We start from the raw sequence: 22905 nt of genomic DNA on the forward strand, positions 1-22905 counted from the left end.
GCTTAACCCAACAGAAACTTAATCTCTCACAGAAGTCTAAAATCAAGGTGTCGGCAAGGCCAGACAGTTTCCGGAGGCTCTATGGGAGAATCTGTTCTTTGCTTTTCTAGCTTCTGGTGCCTCTGAGTGTTCTTTCACTGTTTCATGCCAACGTCTGCCTCTGTGGCCACGTCTTGTGCTCTTCTGTTTGTCTTCCCTTGCTCTGTCTCTTATTAGAATACTTCTTAACAGAGCTAGGACCCACCCAAGTAATCCACGATGATCATTTGGAGATGTTAAATACATCTGCAAAGACCTTTCTTTCCCAGTAAGAGCATACTCACAGGTGCCAGGGATTTGGACACAGACATATGTCTTGGGGGCCACTACCCAACCCTTTCTGCCACCCTAGGCCTGGTGAAACAGCATCATGTACCAACTACTCAAAATTCTGTGTTCTTTCAACTTCTGTGCTAACCCAGGTAAAGCTAGTTCCTATTCTGTCATGTCTCGAAAACAGAAATTGTTACAATTTTTTCTGAGCTCCCGAAGTACAGGAAGAAGAACATCCTTTCAGAAACTTCCGCCCACAATCCATGAAGAATAGTGACACCTAGCACTTACTGAGTGCCTACTACAGGGCAGGCATTGTGCTAAGTACTTTAATACATGCTCATTTAACCCTTCTAACAATCTGATGGAGCTTAGTGCTATTATTAATCTCCATTGTACGGAGAAGGAAACGGAACTCGGAGAACAGGAAGCCGATTGCCGAAGCTTTCTCATTAAGGAATTGACCCACAGGATTCAGATCCGGTGGCCCTGACCCTAGAGCTTTCTCTCACCAGCACCCGGCCACGGTGCCTCCACCCACAGCTGGGTTGTGTTTAATCAGTCTCAGCACACAGCAGCCCTCGACGTTGTACAGTTGCATTGATGACATGTACTTCTAAAACTAAACAAGTTAACCTAGGGGACTCCTGGGTGGCTCTTAATTTCAGTTCAGGTCATGGTCCCACGGTCATGAGATTGAGCCCTACGTCAGGCTCTGTGCTCGGTGCATAGTCTCTTTGAGATTCACTCTCTCCTCCTTCCCCTCCACTTGTGTGCACTCTTTTTCTATATAGTTAATTAATAAATCTTTGGAGGAGAAAATGAATCTAGAAAATATGTAAGATTCTAAAGCATTAGACATCTTAACTCCTTTAACACGTGACCCGTCCTTAGCCCTGACGTCTGATCACCCGTCAGTCAGAGCACTGTGCTTCCCTTTGATGGCGATACTAGGGACCTTCCAGGGGAAGAGGATGAAATCCAGGCAAATGTGCCAGGCTGACACCTGGAGTTGTGCAGACTGGGTCTTACACAAAGGTGTTTGGCGGAAGCAGAGACTGGGGCCAACATCCAGCAAGTCATGTGCTTCGGTACCAATCATGTCTGCCCCAAGGATAGGCAGGCCCTTTAAAATTTATACCAAGCACCGTAAAGGCCACCAATAGCCCTATTCAAGTGCTTTGAAACCACCTGTAAGGAACTATAACCGAGGACAAAAGAATAAATGTATGTTGATTGCTGGCTGATGGTCTGCCTCATTGTTAGCACTAATGAACTTTCATATTTTGGACTCCCACCTTGTCCCAGCCACCACCAGCCCCACAAACCCCCGTCCCCTGCTTTGCTTCTGACTCAGCGACCGCACTGCTCATGCCATGTGGCCTTCCTGCCCACGGTCCCATCACATCCGTTCCTCCTCCGCACCATGGGAAGAAGCATTAAGGGAAATGGCTGGCTAGAGGCTTGAACTTAAATACTCTTGATGGAAATAATTTAGCGATTAGTAATTGGCACACACTGTGGGGAGCACAATGGAAAAGTGTGATCAGGGTCATGGTGTTTTATCTGAGCGAGACTAATGGTGGTGCCTCAGGCAGGTCCAGCAAATGTTAAAAGCTGACGTTCTAGATGCTGGGTAGATGGGTATTACTGTAGTATGCTCGGACTTTATTTTAAATACATCATGGAACCACAGACAAATACCAAACAATAAACTTCTAAAATCCAATATCATAGCCCTAGCGGAGCTGGGCTGAAAAGGAGAAGTAGCGGGCCGTGGAATGGAAGGCGGGAGCCTGGGCTGGGGACTAGGACACCTGTTTCCTGTCACGGCTCCACGTCGTGGCTGCGTGGGGTGGAGAATTTACTTCACCCACCTAAGCCTCGATTTCTTCATTTGTATATACCTCATAGAATTGCTCTGGGGAACAGATGAAGCATGGTCAGCCTCTAGCAGAAAGCCTGGAGTATGGGATGTGCCCAAGACATGTCTGTGACATGTGACCCTGCCCCGCCGGTTTGTTCTCCTGAGCACAGAGGCACCGTGGCATCACCTCCTGGGGAGGCCCAGGCGAGAACAGTGGTTAACCAGCTGGAGAGGCTTTTCTCTTCTCCCAGTCTGGACTAACCATGAACAGAACATTGAGACCGATGCGAAATCATGTTTGCTTTTATTGCAAATCCACATTAGGTCAACATGCTCAAGGTAGAGGGCAGTTGGACTGCCTTCTCGAAAGCCTTAGCTCTCAGGCTGCTTCTCTTTGCGGCCCTGTTCCTCTTCCCTTCCCCTCTCCCCTTTCCCTCCCGGCTCCCCTTCCTTCTGCATCCCCAAGATGCTCATCTTTGGCTCTTTAGAAAGCTTTACTGTTGATGCAGTCAAAATTTGTAAAATTCTCACACCCAACTCTGGATCACAGAGCAGATTTCTTAACACTTCTGCCTGATGAGAGACGAGACAAAGAGCTCCCCAGAGGAAGTAAAATGCAAGTGAGAGGTCGTTAATGAGCAAGTACTTTTTTTTTTTCCAATTTATTTATTTTCAGAAAAACAGTATTCATTATTTTTTCACCACACCCAGTGCTCCATGCAAGCCGTGCCCTCTATAATACCCACCACCTGGTACCCCAACCTCCCACCCACCCCCGCCACTTCAAACCCCTTAGACTGTTTTTCAGAGTCCATAGTCTCTCATGGTTTAAAAGTAAAACTGAGCAATGAGTAAGGTCTGAGGGGCTCATGTATAACACGAGGGCTCTAACTCCTGATAGTGCATTTAATAATAGAAAAAAAAAAGAAAACAAAACAAAGTAAGTTTCAGCACATCTACCTCACCCCATGCATCATCCCATCCCTTTCTCAGAGCCCCCCCACCACGAGTGGGGCCCCTAAAGGAGATACGTGGATTTACCTGATACATCTGTGGTTTTTTGTCTTGAAAGGTGACACAGCTGGCCAGCTACTTTGAGCCCCTGATCTTAGCTGCAGTTGGTGTCGCCTCCAAGATTCTGGACCATCAGCAGCAGATGACGGTGCTGGACCAGACCAAGACGCTCGCAGAGTCTGCCCTGCAGATGTTGTATGCAGCCAAGGAAGGTGGAGGAAACCCCAAGGTACGGTCCAGGATCTTGGGACCCACCTAGGGCTGCTGAGAAGCTCTCAGATATTCCTCGGTATTGAGTCCCCCCAAGGACAATACCTCCAATTCTTGGTTGATAGTATGTGACTTCCCACTCAAAGGTGGGAAATAATCTTTGATTGGCCTTCCGGGGAACCTTGAAGAGGAACGTCAAGAAGTATACCTAATTAAGTTCTTTTGTTAAGTGATTTTTTTTTTCCCCCATGACAGAATATGTAGGCAAGCATCCTTGGGAAAGAAAAACATTGGGTGGTTATTTCAGGAATAAAAATTAATACCTGCCAGGCACCTGCTCAGTGTTGATACCCAACTTGGGCAAAGCAAAGCTCAGTTGTCTTCCAGAAAATATCGTTTTCATTCCTGAGACTCAAGTTCAATGCAAAACGTAGGACAAGGTCACCCATGGCATGTGTTTCTCTTGTCTTGGATCAGCAGTTGCCTCTGAAAATCTCCCTTACTAGTTCCACCTGGGACATTTCCTCAGCCTGATATGTTCTTGTCACCCAGCTCCTTGAAGTGGCTGAAGATGGTGACGGCCTGCCTTCTGCTCTCAAGGATGATATCTGTGTCTGAGTGATGGTTTTACTTGTGAAACCATCTTATGCCATAAGTTCCCCCAGGGTTCTGGTACCTTGAGAGGAGGTTGGAGGCTCCTCCTGCTATTTGTACCTTCCAGCAGGTGCTGGGGTCAATCTGAGCTTCCTGGGTCCTCACCTAAGTAGCCCATGGGAACACGAGTTGGAATGATTTGTGTGGGATACTTGCCTACAAGCTATAGGAATCCCTATGATGTGTGTATTGTTTTTCATGTGCTTTGTTGCAGCTCTAAGATCTTCATATCAGTAACATGGTACAGCAGAGAAGATTCTAGAGTAAGAGTCAGAATCACAAAATAGTATCCTTGGAGCTCACGGTTACTGACAGTGCTGGTTCTATGTCATCTCTTCTACCCTATATCCTCTTGATATTTAATCTTCGTAAAAATCCCATGGTGTATGAAGGTTCCCATGGTACAGATGTGGGAACTGAGACTGCTTAGGGAAGTCATCCCGCATCACAAGAGACGTGGATGTGGAGTCAGGACTGAGCCTATACCCTCTGGAAACAGAAGCCAACTGCCCACAGCAAGGGCTGGAGAGAGGTCAAGCAAAGCTGTAGGCAAGAGGCCACATGTGGCTAGTCGGTCTCACAAAAAGAAAGTATTTGAAACATGAGGGTGGCTTGAGACATGCTAGCAAGGAGGAACAGCACATACAAAGGTGTATATAGGGTTATAAAAGGATTGTGGTGTCTTTGGAGAATAGTGTGCAGTCTGATGTCCGTGGAACATATAGAGAGTGGGAATGACCAGCAGGGAAGATAGACTTGGCTATGTCATGACCACTCTCCCCTCCCCCACTGTAAGACCTTTGGGCTTTATTGTAAGTAGTGAAGACTTAGAACCCATCCTGAGTTGAGAAACACTGCTCTGGTAGCAGCACAAATAATGTCTTAGACTTGGGTCTTCTGTGTTCAGTTTTTCCAGTCATGTATCTGGCAACTATTAAGAACCTAGTTCTTGGGCTGCTAAAAATACTGAGAGCCAGCCAGCACCCTCAAGTTGTTCTCAGTCTTCGGGAAAGAAAGGAGGCTTGTTGCCAAAATGGTGAGGTTGCAAAAGAAGAACAAGAATGCCCTTCTGCCTGATAGCTGAGTGATAGGTGCCCCTGCGTTGGCCCCGCCCCCCTTGCACCTGCCCCACGGGAGGTGGAGGGGGGTAGGACTCGCCTTCCAGACCCAGTTCTGGGTTATCTTTTCTCCAGGGCTGACTGCCACGTGGCTCCAACCCCGACCTGAGAGAATTTCATTCCCAGCAGAGTAATTCCAATTAAGACTTTTCTGGGTGTATAAAATACTAGCATATCTGCTTAGACTGCAAGTTCAGAGCTCCCTGTGGAATTCTGTTTTATACCAAGAAATTCAGAGTCAGGAGCATGTGTAGTCAGCACTGTAAGCTTTACAGGACATCCTCTGCTTGGGAATGATGGCTGGATGCGAGAGTGGGACAGTTTTCAGTGTTTGAGCTAAAGCTCTGGGGACAGGCTGAGACATCGTGGTGAAGGCAGGACAGGTGTATGTGTCTTTTCCCCTCCCTAGCATCCTGCATTCAGCCTGTGCTCTGTCTGCAGACCCCAACAGGCTCCCTAGAACACTATAAGCTGGGTTTGAGGTCCTTTCTTAGGAGGCTGAATGCAGAGATGTAATCGCCTTGGGTGCTATTCTTTGGGCAAACATTTCCTAGGTGTTACCTGCTAGGTCTTAGGGGATGTGTGTATGTGTGTTAAGATGTTGTGTGTCACTGTTTGCAGAGGAAATGCAGTTAAATGATCATCAGTGGTTCTGATGTGGTGTAAAAGAGAATAAGCTTTGGAGTCCAACATAATTGGATTCAAATCCCAGTTCTGCCTCTTGCTAGCAAATTACTTCATTTCTTTGCTTCCCCCTCTAAACAGTGGGGTTAATAATGAATACCTCTCAGGGGCTATTATAGAGATTGACTGAGATAATGTGCCTGACACAGTAGGTATTAAAGAAAAAGTGGGGGGGGAGAGGAGGGGGGAAGAAGGAAAGAAAAAAAAAAAAGGAAAGAAAAGAAAAGAAGCAGCCCCAGAGTCCGGTGTTAATGAATCCTGTGATCACGAGGCATTTGCTGGGTAGCCTCACCCTCGCCCCACGGAGCCCCCTTCCACACTCCCTTCTACCCCACCCAGCTCCCCCCCCCCACATCCTCCTTGAAGGGCCCTTCCTGCTTCTTCTGCAGGAGACACCCAGCCCTGTGCACTGCTGGGCAGTTCTAATGATCAGTTGGGGTTTTTTTTTCCCCTTCTGCTAACATTGACTTGTATACCCCAACCCCCCGTGGCCTTCTCCCATTTTCCAGATTCCTGTGATGTCTCTGCCTGCTTTACTGCCCTTTGTAGTTGAAGCACTAGAATACAGAAATAAGGCTCCCTTGGAAGTAGACTTCAGACATGTTTCCAAAAAAGAAGCGAGGCTGATTTTTCTCCTGTGTTGTGCCATGAGAAGCAGTAACAAGGAGCCCCTCCAGAATCTAAAATAATGACCTCATTGTTGAGCCCTCTGAGTCCACTCCCAGATTGCTGGTGGGCTTTTAAGGATGCCTTAATTGAGCACCTACCGGGTCTTTGGGTGTGTCTGAACCCGTGTGCTCAGGTGGCCGGCGTGTGTGATTTGGACGCGGCTGTGTGGTAGAGGCGAGGTTTGCCCTTGGAGTTGGAGGAAGCGGCCCTGGGAGAGGCTCGGAGTAATTGGAGGAGACTTCACAGCCTCTCAGCTGACCCATCAAGGGTCTGTGACTTAAATATGCGGAGCGATGGGGAGGGGGCCTAGAGAACTCCTCACAGGAGCAGATGGGAAGGTAATTGTTTCTGGGACAGCCAAGGGCAAGGATGTGTTTTCGTAGGTTTAGATGCCCCAGTGTGGAGAAAGCGTCCTTCACATTTTCCAGGGAGTTCGGAGAGAAGTCTTGTGACTCACTGTCACCGCCCCCACAACCTGCCTCTTGTCCCTTCCTCAGGCCATGGGGGATAGCAGACACGTGGCCAGCAGCGCTCAGAAACATGCACCCGGCTTCTGCCCAGAAACATGCCCTCTGCTTGAACATGAACGTTACAGCATTCCTGACATTTTCGTGCCACCCGTGATGATCTGATTTCAAGTGAGATTTAGAGAAATACATACCTTTCAGTTTTACTGTTTTCATCCATATTTGTATGAGGTGCTCTCTTGAGAGGGTCACGTGCAGAAAATGTCACCTTTCAGACTTCTGTTATCCAAAACTAACAATCTGCACATTTTGTGTTTTACCTTCTCTATTCCATGAAATCAGCCATCAACCTAAATTACCAGTTTCCCTCCCTCACATCCCTAAGAGAGAGCTCTGTGCAGCCTGACATACTCAAGACAACCATCCACGGTCTGACAGAGGCATAGCTCTTCAGAGTCCCTATGGAAGATGTCTTCTGGATTCCCTCGGCTTTTCTGTTCCACACACCGAGCCAGTTCCTGGGGCTCACACAGCCTCCTCTTAGAAATCCTCTCTTTCAGTTAGCCAGTCAAAAGAGTTACATTTACCTTCCCTCCCTGGCCTCCTAGCCTTCTCATCCATCGGAGGGAAGGGGCAATTTCTTGTGCCTTTGGAAGGGGCATCTCCCTTTCAAAGCCACTGCGTGGCGGGGTAAGGGGTGGGGGGCAGCACCTGAACCAGTGTGATTCTGACAGTGACTACCTGGTGTCAGGTCAGATTTCCCAGGTTAAGGGCACAACCCAAGTTCAGGTACCAGCCCTAAGATCCCAGGTTCCCAGGCCATCCTCACTCTGACCAGGTGGCTCCAAATTCCAGGGATTCTCTCTACCCCTTCAGGTTCAATAATTTGCTGGAATGACTCACAAGACTCAGGAAATTGCTGTACTTACCACTACCATTTTTTTATAAAGTCTACAAACCATGCAGAGGGTAAGGTCTGGGGGCATCCTAAACATGTCCCAAGGATGAGTCATGCTCTCAGCTTAGTGCTGCCCCTCACCAACCGGGGAGGCTCACTCCAGCTCTGCTGCCCAGAGTTCTATTGGGATTTCCTCCTGTAGGGTGGATCGAATGAATCTAGTCAGATGACCAGTGATTCAGTCTGCAGCCCTCTTCTGTCCCCCAAGGTCAGGCTGATACTCTGTTGCTCAAAGCCACAACCCTCTAATCACATGGTTGGGCTCTCCAGCGTTTCCAGCTCCCACCCTGAAACTGCCTACAGGCCACCCTGAGTCCCCTTCTTAGCCTAAACTAATGTGTGGTCCTGGGGGCCCACTGTGAAGCACAGAGGCAGTCCTTGACCACTCGGGAAATGCTAAGCCCTTGAAGGCTCCCTCCTAAGAGCCTAGAACAAAAATCAGCCACATGTTTTACCATTTCCCACTCGGTTGAGGTCCCAGGGTTGGGCTCATCGGGTGGCAAGTGCTGAGTAAGGGTGGCCCGGCCAACTCTGGGAGAGGTAGCAAGTCCTGAGGCCCCTTGCCTTTGCCTCCCGGTACTTGGGGGCCGTCCCCTTGTTTAAAAGCACCCTATTTACAGGGAGAGGCTAAAACTAGATGGCATATTCCCTAGATTAAGGTTTGTTTTTCCAGTAGTGCTGAGAAATTTGACCTGATCTGGCCATCTGCTCAGCTTCCTTTTGACCAGTGGCATCCTTGCAGCAGATGGCCAGCCTGTCAGTGGCCTTGGTTGGCCACAAGATCCATAAGCTTTCCTGCTGAAGCTCCCATTTTCCGATGGTGACCGTCGGAGAGGGTCCCTGGCAGGGACGTTGTCTGACTCTCACCTTGCAGTGGGCTGTGAGGTGAATGGGACATGCACAGTGGGGATGAGCACAGTCCCTGGCACCAAGGAGTCCCTGAGGAGTGGTGGCAGCGGGCCGCTCTTCCTGCAGTTGCACGCTTTGGTATTTGCTGTTGTTCCCAGTGCCCTGCCTGTCACCTAGGATGAAGCATCATCTGTCTGTCAGATGCTAAAATACCTGACTGGAGATACAAGAACAGAGATTTTGCCACTGGTTTGAAAGTCACATTGGGCCCTCAGGCTGGGCTCAAGGGCAGGGAGGGAGGGCCAGGGCCTGTTCTGACTACCCAGGAGCCCGGTCTCTGCCTCAGCTCTGCCACCCATGCCTGGTAGGCAGCACAGAAACAGATGCTTCCATTTATTTCGAAACAAGCCTCTCCATAGGAGAAATTTGCACCAACACCCTGTGAAGGTTATCTTTGTAAAAAAGAAGAAAAAAAAAAAAGAAAAAGAAAATACCTGTAAAGTAAAAATGAATGTCTCACCCTTTACCTTTGCCCCAACTCCCTGCAGTGACTTGATCAAACCCTTCATTTCCTATGAACACTGTGCTTCTAGAGGGGAGGAGAGCCAACTGTTGGCAAGGAGCATGCAGTCTAGTTGGGGTGGGGGCTGGGTTGGTGGAGAAGTGAGAGAAGGGGGCAGGAGCCGTGTAGCACACACCGTGCTAGACACTTCCCATACAGTGCACTTGTCGGCTCCTCTTAACAGTCCACATCCTTCCTGCCCCCGGACCTTTGTACAGCCTGTGTCCTCTGCCAAGCGTGCTCTCCCTTTCCTCCTCAACCCATCAACCCTGCTGGATACTGGTCTCCGCTTCAACTCAGACACCTCTCTGACCCCAAAGCTGGCTTTGGGGCCTTCTCAGGGGCTGTCGCAGCTAGCTGTTGCTGCAAACAAGCCATTCTAAAACTTAGTTACTTAAAACAGTACCATCTGAGAGTGATCTCTGGTGGGTCTGCAGCTCCACGGAGCTCAGCAAGCCGGTTCTCACTCAGAGTACCTCCTCCCACTGCCACCAGGTGGCGGCTGGGGCTTGAGTGACCTGAGGGCCCGTTGCTCGGAGGTCTGGTGCTTGAGCTGAAATCACAAAGATATTCAGGGGCTGGGGCTCCGTGGGCTGCCCTTTGTACCTCTGTGCGGTCTCGCCGTGTAGTCTGCCCAGCACACAGCCTCCTTACACAGAGGCCGAGGCCTTCACAGGCTCATGTCCTGAGAGAGAGCTGAGCAGAAGCCGTGTCGTGTTGCAGTATTGAGCCTCAATTCTCCGTATCCTTTTTTCTAAAGCCTTCACCTCTCTGGCTCCAGAGTTGCTTCTCAGGGCTGCAGAAATCCAAAGGAAAGCCAGTGAGAGCATGAGAAGAGAGCCATCCAAGGAGGGCTGCTGGAGGAGGCTGTATTTAGGCTGGGCCTTGAAAGAGGGCTAGGATTTGCATGGGGCAAAAGGAGGAGGCGAACACAACAGAACCAGCTGCTACAGGCTACTGACCAGGGGGAGAGGATGGAGCCATGAGGAGGCTGGAAGCGGGTGTAGGGAAGAAGTCCTGAGAGCGACTCCCCATCTGAGGTGGGAAGAGTCAAGGGATCTTTATTCCTCAAGGCTCTTTGTCCCTGTTAACTTCTGAGTTAATTTTAGACCTAATGGTCAATAATTAGCATTTGCATCCCGACACTTTGTTGGTGTCTTGAGGTCACCATCCATGGTCCACATACTTCACATCTTGTCATGTGTCATTTTAGAAGACCTGGGTTCCCTTGGCTTTTCTGTTCCACACACTGAGCCAGTTCCTGTGGCTCACACAGCCTTTCTTAGAAGTCCTCTCTTTCAATAAATGAAACAAGCTGGGATCGGGAGGGAGACAAGCCATAAGAAACTCTTAATCTCACAAAACAAACTGAGGGTGGCCGGGGGAAGGGGGGTAGGGAGAGGGTGGTTGGGTTGTGGTCATTGGGGAGGGTATGTGCTATGGTGAGTGCTGTGAAGTGTGTAAGCCTGACGATTCACACACCTATACCCCTGGGGCTAATAATACATTATATGTTTATTAAAAAATTTTAAAAATGTATATTAAAAAAAAGAAGTCCTCTCTTTCAGTTAGCTAGTCAAAAGAGTTACATTTACCCTCCCTCCCTGACCTCCTTAGCTTCTCATCACCAGAGGGAAGGTGCAGTTTCTTGGGCCTTTGGAAGGGGCGTCTCCCCCTGAGGTGTGTCAGGGCAGCTGTGGCCACTGTGTGGGGGCCGATTCTGATGCTGACTACCTGACATGAAGTCAGGTGCCTGCTACTTGGCTGTTCCTTTCCTTCCCCCAAGATTTTATTTATTTATTTATTTATTTATTTATTTATTTGAGAGAGAGAGAGAGAGAAAGTATGTGCACGAGCATGGAGAGAGAGGCAGAGGGAGAAACAGACTCCCCACTGAGGAGGGAGCCCAATGTGGGGCTCAATCCCAAGACCCTGAGATCATGACCTGAGCCAAAAGCAGACACTTAACCAACGGAGCCACCCAGGCACCCCTAGACTGCCCTTATTATAAATATATGCTGCAGGTATCCATATCATCTCATTGGAATTCTGCATAGTGTTGTTCCAATTATTCCCATTGTGCTGAGGAAGCCACGCCTAGGACCGCTTAGCTAGTAAGAGGTGTATCCAGATCTAGAACCCAGTTTTTCTGATGGCAGGACCTAGGCTCCTTCTGCATCTGTCTCCCATTGGAGGTGTTTTTCAGGAGCCTGGAACCACCGTTGTTTCATCTTTCATCCATTCATTTACCTGGTGTCTCCTCGGTGCGTGATGCGCTTGCAAAACTCTGGCAGGTGTTAGAGCATCTCTGAGTTACAGTCAGAGGGAACTTGGGAGCACTCGAGACTTTGCCTGCAGAATGTCAGTCCCTGGAGAACTTGCTCCCTCATCCCTCCAGGCTCGTGGCAGTGTAATTTGTGACATAATTCCAAAGGCTCTTCGTCTTTCCACAGATGGATTTCTCCTCTATGTCACTACATTGCCACAATCCAACCTTATTTGCAGGAAGGGAATTCTAGAGTGTTGTGCAGCTTGAAAGAGAAGTGCATTTGTTGTGAACATGTTCTTTCCCTTATATTAGGTTTTGGTTTTTTCTTAATTAAACCTGGAAGCTTGCATCATTGGGAATCAGTGGCATTCTCTTTCTATCATCCTGGACAGATTAACATAAAACTGGTCCTGTCATGGGATGCTGTTAGATAATGCAATTTTGTTTTTCCTTTTGATTATAAAAAGACATCCTTTTCTACTTATCTTTCTGATTTGTAGTGATTTTGCAAACAAATGTACCAACAGAAAGAAAAGGAAAAATCCAGAATCCCTGTTGTGTTCCATAAGGGTTTTGTGTTGTGCTTTTTTTAAGGTTATACCTAAAAGAAGTGAAGTGATTTCTGAGGAGACCGAGCACCATTTTCCTCTGCTTCTGGAAACTTCTCACAGTCCTCTTTCTGCTTTCCCTTCTCAGGCCCAGCACACCCATGATGCCATCACAGAGGCTGCTCAGCTCATGAAGGAGGCCGTCGATGACATCATGGTGACACTGAATGAAGCCGCCAGTGAAGTGGGGCTGGTGGGAGGCATGGTAGACGCCATTGCAGAGGCCATGAGCAAGGTAGGCCTGGGCTCCCAGATGCTCACCTTTATCCCTTGACCCCAGTTCCTCCTCGGTTTCCCTCAGACGTGGTCCCTAAGTGCTTTTCTCTAAGGAGCAGCCAGTCAAAGTGGATACCAGTGACCGTCCTCTTTTCCTGAAGGTTTCAATCAGCGTACATACATCCTATCCTCTGTCCAACATGGTATTCATTCTTGGTTATTCATTCATTACTTTGGAAGCCACTCTCACCCTGTCTTCTGGCTTTACACAGGGAAAAATAATGGCGATGGAGAAGGTATCATTGGTTCCTTCACTTACAAAATGGAAATAGGTATTTACCTCCCCTGTTTACCTCCTAGAGTAGTCATGGGGAACAAAGTCCAAAGTGAAATAATGAAGGGATTCCCAAGGGCTGGTCTTCGGAGTGGCTCCTTTGGAATCATGGGGAGCACATTCTTAGGCCCTGCCCCAGTCCTAATCAATTGAAATCTCTATGGACTTGAGCAAGGAATCTCTGGATTTTTTTTTTTTTTTAGATTTTATTTATTTATTTGACAGAGAGAACACAGGCAGGGGGAGCGGCAGGTAGAGGGAGAGGGAGAAGCAGGCTCCCCACTGAGCAGGGAGCCCAGTGCAGGACCCAATCCCAGGACCCTGGGATCATGACCTGAGCCAAAGGCAGATGCTTAATGGATTGAGCCACCCAGGCACCCCAGGAATCTCTGAATCTTTTAAATCCGCCCCCACCATGGTTTTGGTAGCCAGATGCAGACACCACTTAAGTAGTATGTGTGAAAGCCCATAGTGAACTCTTGCAGACAGTGGGCACGGAAGACACCGTGAGAGTCATTAATCCTCTAGTGACCCCTTGGTGGTTGAGCTGGATGAGTAGGGACTGTGACGGGAGAGTATCTCCTGCTCTTTCCTCAAGGAATCCTTCACTAGTCCTGTTAGTTTGATAGTCATTAAAATTAACAATTGTTCAGCAACATCTCATTTCCATTCTGTGATAGCACCACCAAGAATTTTAGATTTTGTCCCTGTTTTGAAATGTCCATTGTCAGATTGTGAATACATTATTATGGTTTTTCAGGATAATAAGTGGTCTTTAATTGCTAATTTAGAGAAGATTGGTTGGTTGGTTTCTCCATAAAGAGGTGATAGCCTGAAACTATAATTAGGATAATTCCCCTTAAACATTCATTACGCAGTCATTAGCAGACCGAGAGAGTCACGAGCCAGGCGGGGATGCCAGGACTCCTTTAGACACCCTGGATGGGCCTCATCAGATCACTCTGGTATTTCTTCTGTGGGCTTCTCGTTCCTCAAATATGGACAGTTTGGCAGAAAATGAGCGAAATTCCCCTCTTTCTAAAGCTTTTGGGGAAATCTCAGTGGTTGTGTTTGGTTTTCAGGACATCAGAACACCTGAGCTTTGAAAGTAAGCCATGTTTCAGGGCCCCAGAGTGGCTTAGTTGGTTAAGCATCTGCTTTCAGCTCAGGTCATGATCCCGGGATCCTGGGATCGAGTCCTGCATCGAGCTCAACAGTCAGCAGGGATCCTGCTTTTCCCTCTGCCTCCCGCTCCCCTGCTTGTGCTCTCTCTTTCTGTCAAATAGATAAATAAAATCTTGAAAAGAAAAAAAAAGAAAGTAAGCCATGTTTCCATGAAGGATATTAAATAATAGAGCTCAAGTTTTCTCAATACAAATTAGAAATTCAGGTGACTTTTTTCTCCCTAGGAGAAGGTGTTTTTCCAAATGACTCTAATGATAGGTAAGAGTTCCAAAATCTCTGGAATGTGGAAGTCAGATTCTTGAAGTCTTTTTCGATAGCTGTTGAGCCTTGCATACCAAGATGGATTTTCAGTAAAGAAAGCAGCACGTGCACTGTCTGATATCAGTGGTGGGATAGCTACTCTCTCACTCAGTCCAGGACACTCCCCACTCTTTTGGAAGGGCTGGGAGAAGTCTGGCATTACCTGATAGCAATAATTAGGAACTTCTAGTGACAGGATCCACAAAGGCCAGAACAAAGGGGTTCTTTCTGCCATTCTGCAAAGTATACAGTCAGGGTTTATTGGTACCCCCAAACTCCTTCTACCCAGACCTGATAGCTGTGGTTCTACCCAATGCCTCTTCCGCATTCTCTGTTTGTTCAGCCCACCCCAGCCTGCCCATTGCTGCCCACTTTGTATTCAGTGATACTCCAGGGCCTTTGAGCCCATAGGCAGTAAAGTGTTAGAAATAGGGCATTTTCTGAGTTTTGGTTATTTGGTTACAGCATTGATAGACTGTCATCATCATTGTCTGAAATTCTCAGTCATTGAGTGACTGGCAGAAAAAATGAGTGTACCCAACGTTGAGTGTAACTTGGATGTAATTTGTGCCCCTTTTGGTGCTTCTGCCATGGAGGTCCATCCTGGAATTCTCTGTCTAAGCACCAGAAGCTTTGGGAATTGATAGGTTAACATGAAGTAATTGGATTTCTGGGTGATCTTGGACAAATGACTCAAGCTCTCTGAACCTTGGTTTCCCTATTGAGTGAGGTCAGTGGTTCTCAGTCTTGGAATTTTTGTGACCCACTACCTTTTCTTTGCTTCTTTGTTTGGGTTGTTGTGTGTTGATGGTGGTGATAGTTTTTTCTTCTTTCTGACCAGAGGAGGGGGTTAAAGAGACAAAAACCCCACTCTCTGCATCACTACTGTTTCATAACAGAAAGGTCATGTTAACATCACCCTCAAAAAAAGTAGGAAGGCTATAATCTCAGAACAAAGGAGAGTTCTTTGAACTAAATAAATGTGAAATTTTAAAAAAAAGTGATCACTTTGTTCTTCCCTTTCTCATTGTCTTTGGACTGGCAGGTTGTGTTCTAAGCTTCCCTCCAGCTCCAGCTCCTGGTGTGTCTGCTCTTAGGCTGTGGCTCATACAAAGTCTCCCAGCACATTGCTAGACACATAGAAGATACCCAGTCAGTTTATACTGAGTGATTGAGTCCACAACTCAGTCCTCATTTGACCAGCAGGACCCCCATAGTGTGACCGAGATCATTGGCAGCAGCTTATTCCTTATAAAGAATCCCAGAAAAATCCAGCCTGGAGTCCATGTTGATGCTTTGGTAGAAATGCTTCCAGAACCATGCGGCCGCATCACACATGGGCAACAGGAAGCCGTTCCTTCGGTTCATGTCTTAGTTAGCGCCTGCTTGTGACCTTGAGCTCTTATTGAAGACTCCATCTAATGTTTCCTAAGTGCCCTCTTGGCCCCTAGTCTCTGCCCCGACTGCGAACTATATGGCAGAGAGCTGCCAGGAAGGTCTTCTCAAAGATGTCATTGTGTACCCCAGATCTCACCATTTTCCTCATGATTTCAAGGTTCTTCATCAGACAGCTCAGCTTCATCCTCACTGCTCTCAACGGCCCCCACTTCTGCCCACCGCACTCACTCTTCCTGTGTTCATGTCTCCTTATTTTGGCTCCTCACCTGGAATACCATTGAGCCGTCAGTGGTGACGGTAATGACGAAGATGGTGGTGAAGATGTTGCCTTTTTCTTCATCATGGTCATCATTGACATTATCATCATCTTTGTCATCAACCTGGTCATCATCTCCTCTTCCTTCATGTAGTTCTTGGCCAGGTGTGCTCTCAGTTGATGTGTACTACAACCTTCCGATGCTAGGAAGTTTCCCCTGAAGGACCTGAGCCTCAGAATTTAAGCAACGAGCTTGGGGCCCATTCATAAGCCCTGGAACCGGGTCTCCAATACAAGACTTCTGAATCAATATGTCCCCAACCCTTCGAGGGACAGAGTCATTGTCCCACTTGTCCCGGCTCTTCCCCCTACAGCGATCTCTCCCATCTCTCAATTCATATTGCTCTCAAAGTCAGATGAGGAACTAGTGCTTCCAATCCCTTGTCTTCCCCAGCTTAAATCAGAAGGAGGGTTCCAGGGCATAGACCTCTATGGACTACACCATTCCTAGGGAAGCCCTTCAAAGTGTAGATTCTGCCTCCTCTCCCAGTTCATCTTCTGCCTTTCTCTGCTCCCCTAAAAGTGTCTGGCTTATGCCTACCACCATATGCTTGAACTCTAATCTACTTCTTAGGACCCCTTCCCTACCTTTTATATGTAGCAGACTCTTCCCCTGGTAAGATTTGGCAGAAATGTTCCTTGGGAATGCTCTCAATCTCCTCTCAGACAAGGCTTAGGGCCCCCCTTGCCTGTGTACCCCAAGGGCTGTCTTTGTACCTCTGTTAAAGTCCTTATCACCAAAGCTGGGGGATACTGTTGACTCTTAGCCAAAGAAGTTCTGTGGGCATCTCCATTTTTCAAAATTCCCAATAAATATAGCCCATACTTCAACTTTCCTCTCCTGACATGTGGGTTTTTTTCTCTCCTCTGTAGCTGGATGAAGGCACTCCTCCAGAACCAAAGGGAACATTCGTCGACTATCAGACGACTGTGGTTAAATATTCCAAAGCCATTGCGGTGACAGCTCAGGAAATGGTAAGAGGAAAAGAGCTGCCCCATCCACTGTCGGTTGCCCTGGTGTCCACCACTACCACCACTGAGTCTTCAAATCAGGGTCTCTGTTGGACAGAGACTACCCCTTGTTTCTAGTTCCTTCTGGGCCCTAGCTCTGTCCTTTATCTGTGGTCTCTCTAGCTGCCTGTGGTCTAGACACCCCCATCTGCTGGAGTTCTCATTTCCTGGAAAAGCTGCAAGAGGGAATTACAGATAATTGAGACTTGGGCATGAGGACAAGGGAGTAAAGGAGGAAGAGAAAATGAGAAGGAAGTTAGAGATAAGGGGAAGGGAAAAAAATCCTATTCACCTCGCAAAGGTCTTAAGGTGTGTATATATAAAGTTACATACGAGAGAAGACGTGTAGGATGGAATAGAGGTTGTCTAATGGAATCAAGGTATAGTCCTTGGACAGAAAGATATGCCAGTCTTTCAGGCAAAGTGAAACAACATGGTTATATAAAGACAATTTCCCTGACAACAGAAGGTATGTGACCTTTGGAGGTAATTTTCTTTTTCTTTTTTTTTATTTTTGCAAAAATGTATTGCCATCGGAATTGTATTATATGCCTCTTTAGATAAAAATAGCATAAAGAACGGAGAATGCTATCTTGATAGGTTAAAAAGTTGTACAAAAGACAACCAGTGGTGTCCTCGAAGAATAAACAGGAGTGCGTAGTAAGAAAGTTCCTCTTCACCCTTTGAAGACTCAGATGTCACAGAATAAAATTTGGGACCGTGTCTCTCTGCTGCTTCCGCGTGAGGCTGAGTAGAGAGACGAAGCAGCCTCCTGGCTGGAGGGACCAGACCGAGCCATGGCGCCACGCCTCCCCGACCAGGCCGGCCCCTCGGGATGATTTTGTCATGTAGTCGTGTGTCCACTAGAGGTTGAGCTTGGACCACAAAGGCTTCCCTGGCCACTGCTCCTCCTTCTTAGAAACCCTGTGATTGTGCCAGGTTCACTGTTGCTTAACAGGACGTGGGCCAGGAAGGGGAATAGGAGCAGTACCCATCTCCAGGACCGAAAGAGCTGGCGCTGCTGGCGCTGCTGGGGGGTGGAGGGGGGGCTCCGGGGCGGGGCACGGGTCAGATGAGACAGCCCCGCGGTGCCGGGTCCTCTGAGGAGGGAGCACAGCGCAGCCGGAGGCGAAAATCTTTGGAGTGGCCTCCTCGTGTTTCTGGAACGTCTCCTGGGCTAGGTTCTCAGCAGGCCCATCTCAGGCCCAGATGTCCATGCCCTTCAGGAGCCCAGCTGAGGGCTGTGTGGCCGCTGCTAGGTTAGCCAGCCTGGACCCTGAGTGGGCAAGGGCCCTGCTTTACCATGTCGGGTTGCTCCGGAATTGCTGTGGTCTGCGTGGCAGGACTCAAACGAAGCAGCTGAAGGTACAGCCTCCCTCCCTTGGGGTTCCCAAGGAACCCACACCTACACCTGCCAGCCAGTGACATTTCCTGGCAAACATGCCTTAGATGGCTAACCCTTCCCCTTAGCACGGTTAGTGGGCAGCAATGGGCCATTCAAAACACTTATTTTTAAGCTCTTCATTTTTTTAAAATTTTTTAAAAGATTTTGTTTGTCTATTTGACAAAGAGAGAGAGATAACAAGAGCAGGAACACAAGCCAGGGGAGTGGGAGACGGAGAAGCAGGCTTCCCGCGGAGCAGGGAGTCCTACGAGGGGCTCGATCCCAGGACCCTGGGATCATGACCTGAGCCAAAGGCAGATGCTTAACAACTGAGCCACCCAGGTGCCCTCTTAAGCCCTTCTGTGGCCACCTCGAGAGAGAAGAGGTGCAGCAGGAGGGAAGCCTCTTAGGAAAGACGAGGACACCTTTCTGGGCGGCAGTTAAAACTGCTGTTCGGAGCACTAAGAGGCATTTTGTCAGAGGAAAAAGAAGGTCTTGAAACGAGTGTGTTAGGTAGGATAAATTTTTAGGTAGGTTTTTCTATGAAGCAGGTGGAAAATACCGAATATCCTAATGTTGAGGCTGCAGTGGACACTTAACCAAATCTGTGGCTGAACCCTTGTCCTCCTTTGGCACAAATTGCTTATAAAGCTGTATTCTCTTGAAATATCTTCCTCCCAGATACTCATCTGTCACTTCTCAATCATGGTTTCCCTGACTACCCTGCTATCCTCACATCCTCTTGCCAGGATGGGACCTGTTTCTGGGTTCCCAGAGACCAGGTCAGGTCTCTGCTGCAGAATGTGACCAGGGATGGGCACTCCCTGGGGCTCATATCCCCTGAATTCCCCAAGGGAAGTCTCATGGTGACCCGCAGGGCCAGGCCGGTGGGGGCTGCCGTGCTCACCTCCCAGTGTGGACCGTGAGGGCCTGCCCAGCCTGAGCCTAGCATGTCTCCCGCTGGCCCCACCAGGACCTGCTGGCCTGAGAGGGACCCCCAGTCTGTTGTGCACGTCGCAGCATGGGCTTTGCTTGAATTCCCCTCTCCAGCCCCAAATGCAAGTCCAGAGCTTAAAAGTGAATGAAACCCTTTGGCTTCCAGTGGAATTAACACATGGTTCTCATGCTTTTTTCCGTGTGTGTGTGTGTGTGTGTGTCTTGCTTGTTTTCTTTTTCCAGATGACTAAGTCGGTTACTAACCCGGAGGAGTTGGGAGGACTGGCTTCACAAATGACCAGTGACTATGGGCACCTGGCTCTCCAGGGCCAGATGGCAGCAGCCACAGCGGAGCCAGAGGAGGTCTGCCACCATAAGCCCCTGTTTTAAGAAGCACATGCACATGGGTACCCACTCCCCGGGGATTCTGGCTAGCTCAGCTCGACTCTAGAAGATTCCAGCCTGGTAGCCAAAACTAGGCTTAGTTCCCACCACTCTCCCGCCCATCCCCCAGCTTCAGACCCACTAGCCCAGGCTGTGCTCAGAGGCCAGCAGGCGGAGAGCTGGGTCCACCTGGGGAGTGGGCTTTCAGACAGCTCTGTTGGGAGACAGGTCCCCTGTCTCCTGGCCTGTCACCTGACTCCCAAAGCAGAACACAAGCTACCATCTTCCTCTTGGTTAGGAGATCCTCCTCAGTGATTTTCCTGTTTCCCAAAGGCTCACGGCAGTATTGGAAGAGCCGAGTGTGGGAGTTAACCGTCCCGGTCTGAGAAAGGGCTGGCTAGCCTATTTTTGTGACACAAAGTCTTGCCCGGCTGTTGTTGGTGACTTTCTATGAACCGTCCCCCGTATCTCATATGAGCCCCTCTTCATTACCTACCTGCCTTTCCTAAGCCCTAAACTTCCCTTTCCCTAGTGGCTGAACATAGACTTTGCCTTAGAATGCCTACACCCATAGGAGCCTTAGTCTGACCAAAGTTTGGTCCCAAAGGGCACTTTCTAAGAGCCCCCTTTCCTGTCTGATATGCCCAAGTAACTACGGGGTCCCCTGGGAAGCAAACAGGCCGGCTGGAGCGGCGCACGCCCGACCGCACCCCTGCCAGCAATAGCAGAGAGGAGGTGTGCCATGCCCAGCTATCACATGGCTCCTCAGAGACACAGAGCTCAGTCTGCGGTAAAGAATAGTGGCGTACATTGCAGGGATGCTGGGAAGATGAAGGTAACTACATTCTGTGACATTGTATTAAACACAAACCCCGTTGATGATATTCCTAAGTGAAGCGGGCTCTCAGGGCGGGCAGCTGTGACTGATCTTCCCTTCCTGCAGTGACAGTCCATGTCCCCAGGCCACTTAGTGCTGGTTTGCCTGGAGTCCATTCTAAGCATGTCTTCACAAAGACTCCCGGAGATGATGCAGAAATGACCCAAAGTGAAATCCCTTGCTAACATGTCATAACAACGCATGTGAACAGGAGTCTCGTATGTATGCACATTCATACATACATATCTAGCATGGGATGAAGGACGTTTCTAACAGTGCCTGCACTTTGAGATTTTAGTATGGTTGAGTGTTTAGGCTGCAGCATGAATAATTCTGTTTGTAACAAGTCTATGAAGTCACTACCCAGAAAGAAAAGTGACCAGAAACCACCCCCACTCCCCTGGCCCCAATCAGGATTCTGTGGAAGATTGGATTTCCTAAACAAGCCTAAGGGAACTTACATCACAGGAAGGAACAATCTGGACAAAAGGAAAAAGTGTTAGGCTTTGCAGGACTCAAAAAACAAAGAGGCTGTGGGGAGGTTTTGGATCTCTGTTTCCAGAAATCTTTTAAGAATGGAATCTAGATCTGTCTGGTCGGTTCCGATGTTGACCCATGGCCTGAGTTACTGCGTGAAGAGCCCATGATCTGTGCAGACCTTTCCACGTCTAAGTTCTTCAGAGCTCCCCAGCCCACGTGTGAAACAGGCAGATTTTCTTCCTGCAACCCAGACCATGAAGCAAAATACAAAATAACGTCAGAGCAGCCACAAAAGGAAAGGTATCGCTGAAAGCCCCACATGAAATTACTTTAGTCCCTGGCCCCACATTTATAGAGCTGACGTTTTCATTAAGGTTCTCCCTTTACACCCATGCGTCTTGAGTTATATTTTACATTCCAGACCCAAGAGCAGTGTGACCTGGAGCCAAAAGGGGCAGAGAGAATATACAATTACCAGTGGCTTGCTAAGGAAAATTCTTTGTGTGCATTTGCCAGACAGATATTTAGGGGAAAACTGAGTAGGTCGGGGGGATCCCTAAGGCAATGTTGTTTTTTTATTCCAAGACTGTGGAATTAGTTTTCTCTCCCAAGGGGGCCCCACCTCACAGCATGTGAAAGTATTTCTATCCAGGACAAGGAAAGAAGTTGCTCCCTCACGGTCCTGCCGGCTCTGGTGCCGAGCCAGCATTTTGGTCTTTTCCAAAATGTGACAATTACAGGAGAAGCCCTACTCCTCCCCTTTGAACACCAAGCAGGAGCTTTATCTGCTGCTTTTTCCAGGGAAAACTCAAACTCCCACTAACACCACTGTGAAAATGACTTTCCTGAGGAAAGTCAAAACCCTCAGGCAACTTCCCAAAGATCCCTGTTCTCTTGAAAAGGGAGATCCTGTGAGCCACCAGTGCTGGGGGGAAAGATCTAGTGACTACAGCTTTGTCTCCGAGGGAACTCTGCTGTGAGCACGTGTAATACTATGTGTCTTCACAGCTGGCAGGAACGTTTGTCGAGAGCCTATGGCAAGATCTGCAGCCTTTTCCCAAACATGAGATGGGTAATCTATGCTAGAATTCTTTAAACCTCTCCGCTCCGAGACACACTTTTTGTAGGTGGAAAGTGATGCCCTGTTTCTGTTCTATGCTCGTGATTCTTGCCCTTCCTTTTTTTTTTTTTTCTTTTTTTTTTTTTTTTGCTTTTTAAGGAGAAACTCTAAAGTTGCCAGCTAACTTCTGCAGTTGCCTTGCAGTGTTCACAAACTCTCCCAGGCCAATGATATTTGACCTGGTTTCAGATGTGATTGTTTTTTTTGTTTTTTTTAGATTTTATTTCTTTATTTATTTGACAGAGACACAGAGATCACAAGTAGGCAGAGAGAGAGGAAAGCAGGCTCTCAGCGGAGAGCCCGATGCAGGACTTGATCCCAGGACCCTGGGATCATAACCTGAGCCGAAGGCAGCGGCTTAACCCACTGAGCCACCCAGGCGCCCCCAGATGTGATTGTTTTGAAAGCCTGAGACAAATGTGTACATTTTGTTTAGTTTTAGGCAGTAAAGAAGATGATCAGTATTTCTGAGACCCCCTCCACCTGAAATTTGATCCAAAACTTCACAAAGGCCAGACTTGCAATTTCCCCCAGGATGTAAAACCAGGAGAAGATGCCCATTTGGGCAAGAAGGGAATTGAGGGTTTTTCTTGACGTTCGAGTCCCGCTTTACTGCAGTTGCCAGTTTAAAACCCCAAGTTGAATGTCTGAGCCACATTCCTTTATAATACACACTGGTTGGTGGTAACTCAGATTGCCCTGGGGGCTGGTCAGATTTGCTGA

At 48.3% G+C, this 22905-nt stretch overlaps 1 protein-coding gene across 4 annotated transcripts in view; it reads left to right on the forward strand.

Moving 5' to 3' along the window:
* TLN2 (talin 2) overlaps positions 1-22905 on the forward strand; it is a 428022-nt gene that overhangs the window by 346826 nt on the left and 58291 nt on the right. For all 4 annotated transcript variants that reach the window (XM_044230578.1, XM_044230582.1, XM_044230581.1 and 1 more), the window contains 4 exons: positions 3252-3422; positions 12330-12476; positions 16864-16965; positions 19565-19684. In XM_044230578.1, the coding sequence (XP_044086513.1) occupies positions 3252-3422; positions 12330-12476; positions 16864-16965; positions 19565-19684 (540 nt within the window). The remainder of the gene's footprint in view (positions 1-3251; positions 3423-12329; positions 12477-16863; positions 16966-19564; positions 19685-22905) is intronic.

The sequence above is a fragment of the Neovison vison genome, chromosome 13, assembly GCF_020171115.1.
Source record: "Neovison vison isolate M4711 chromosome 13, ASM_NN_V1, whole genome shotgun sequence".
In the NCBI taxonomy this organism is placed as follows: Eukaryota; Metazoa; Chordata; class Mammalia; order Carnivora; family Mustelidae; genus Neogale; species Neogale vison.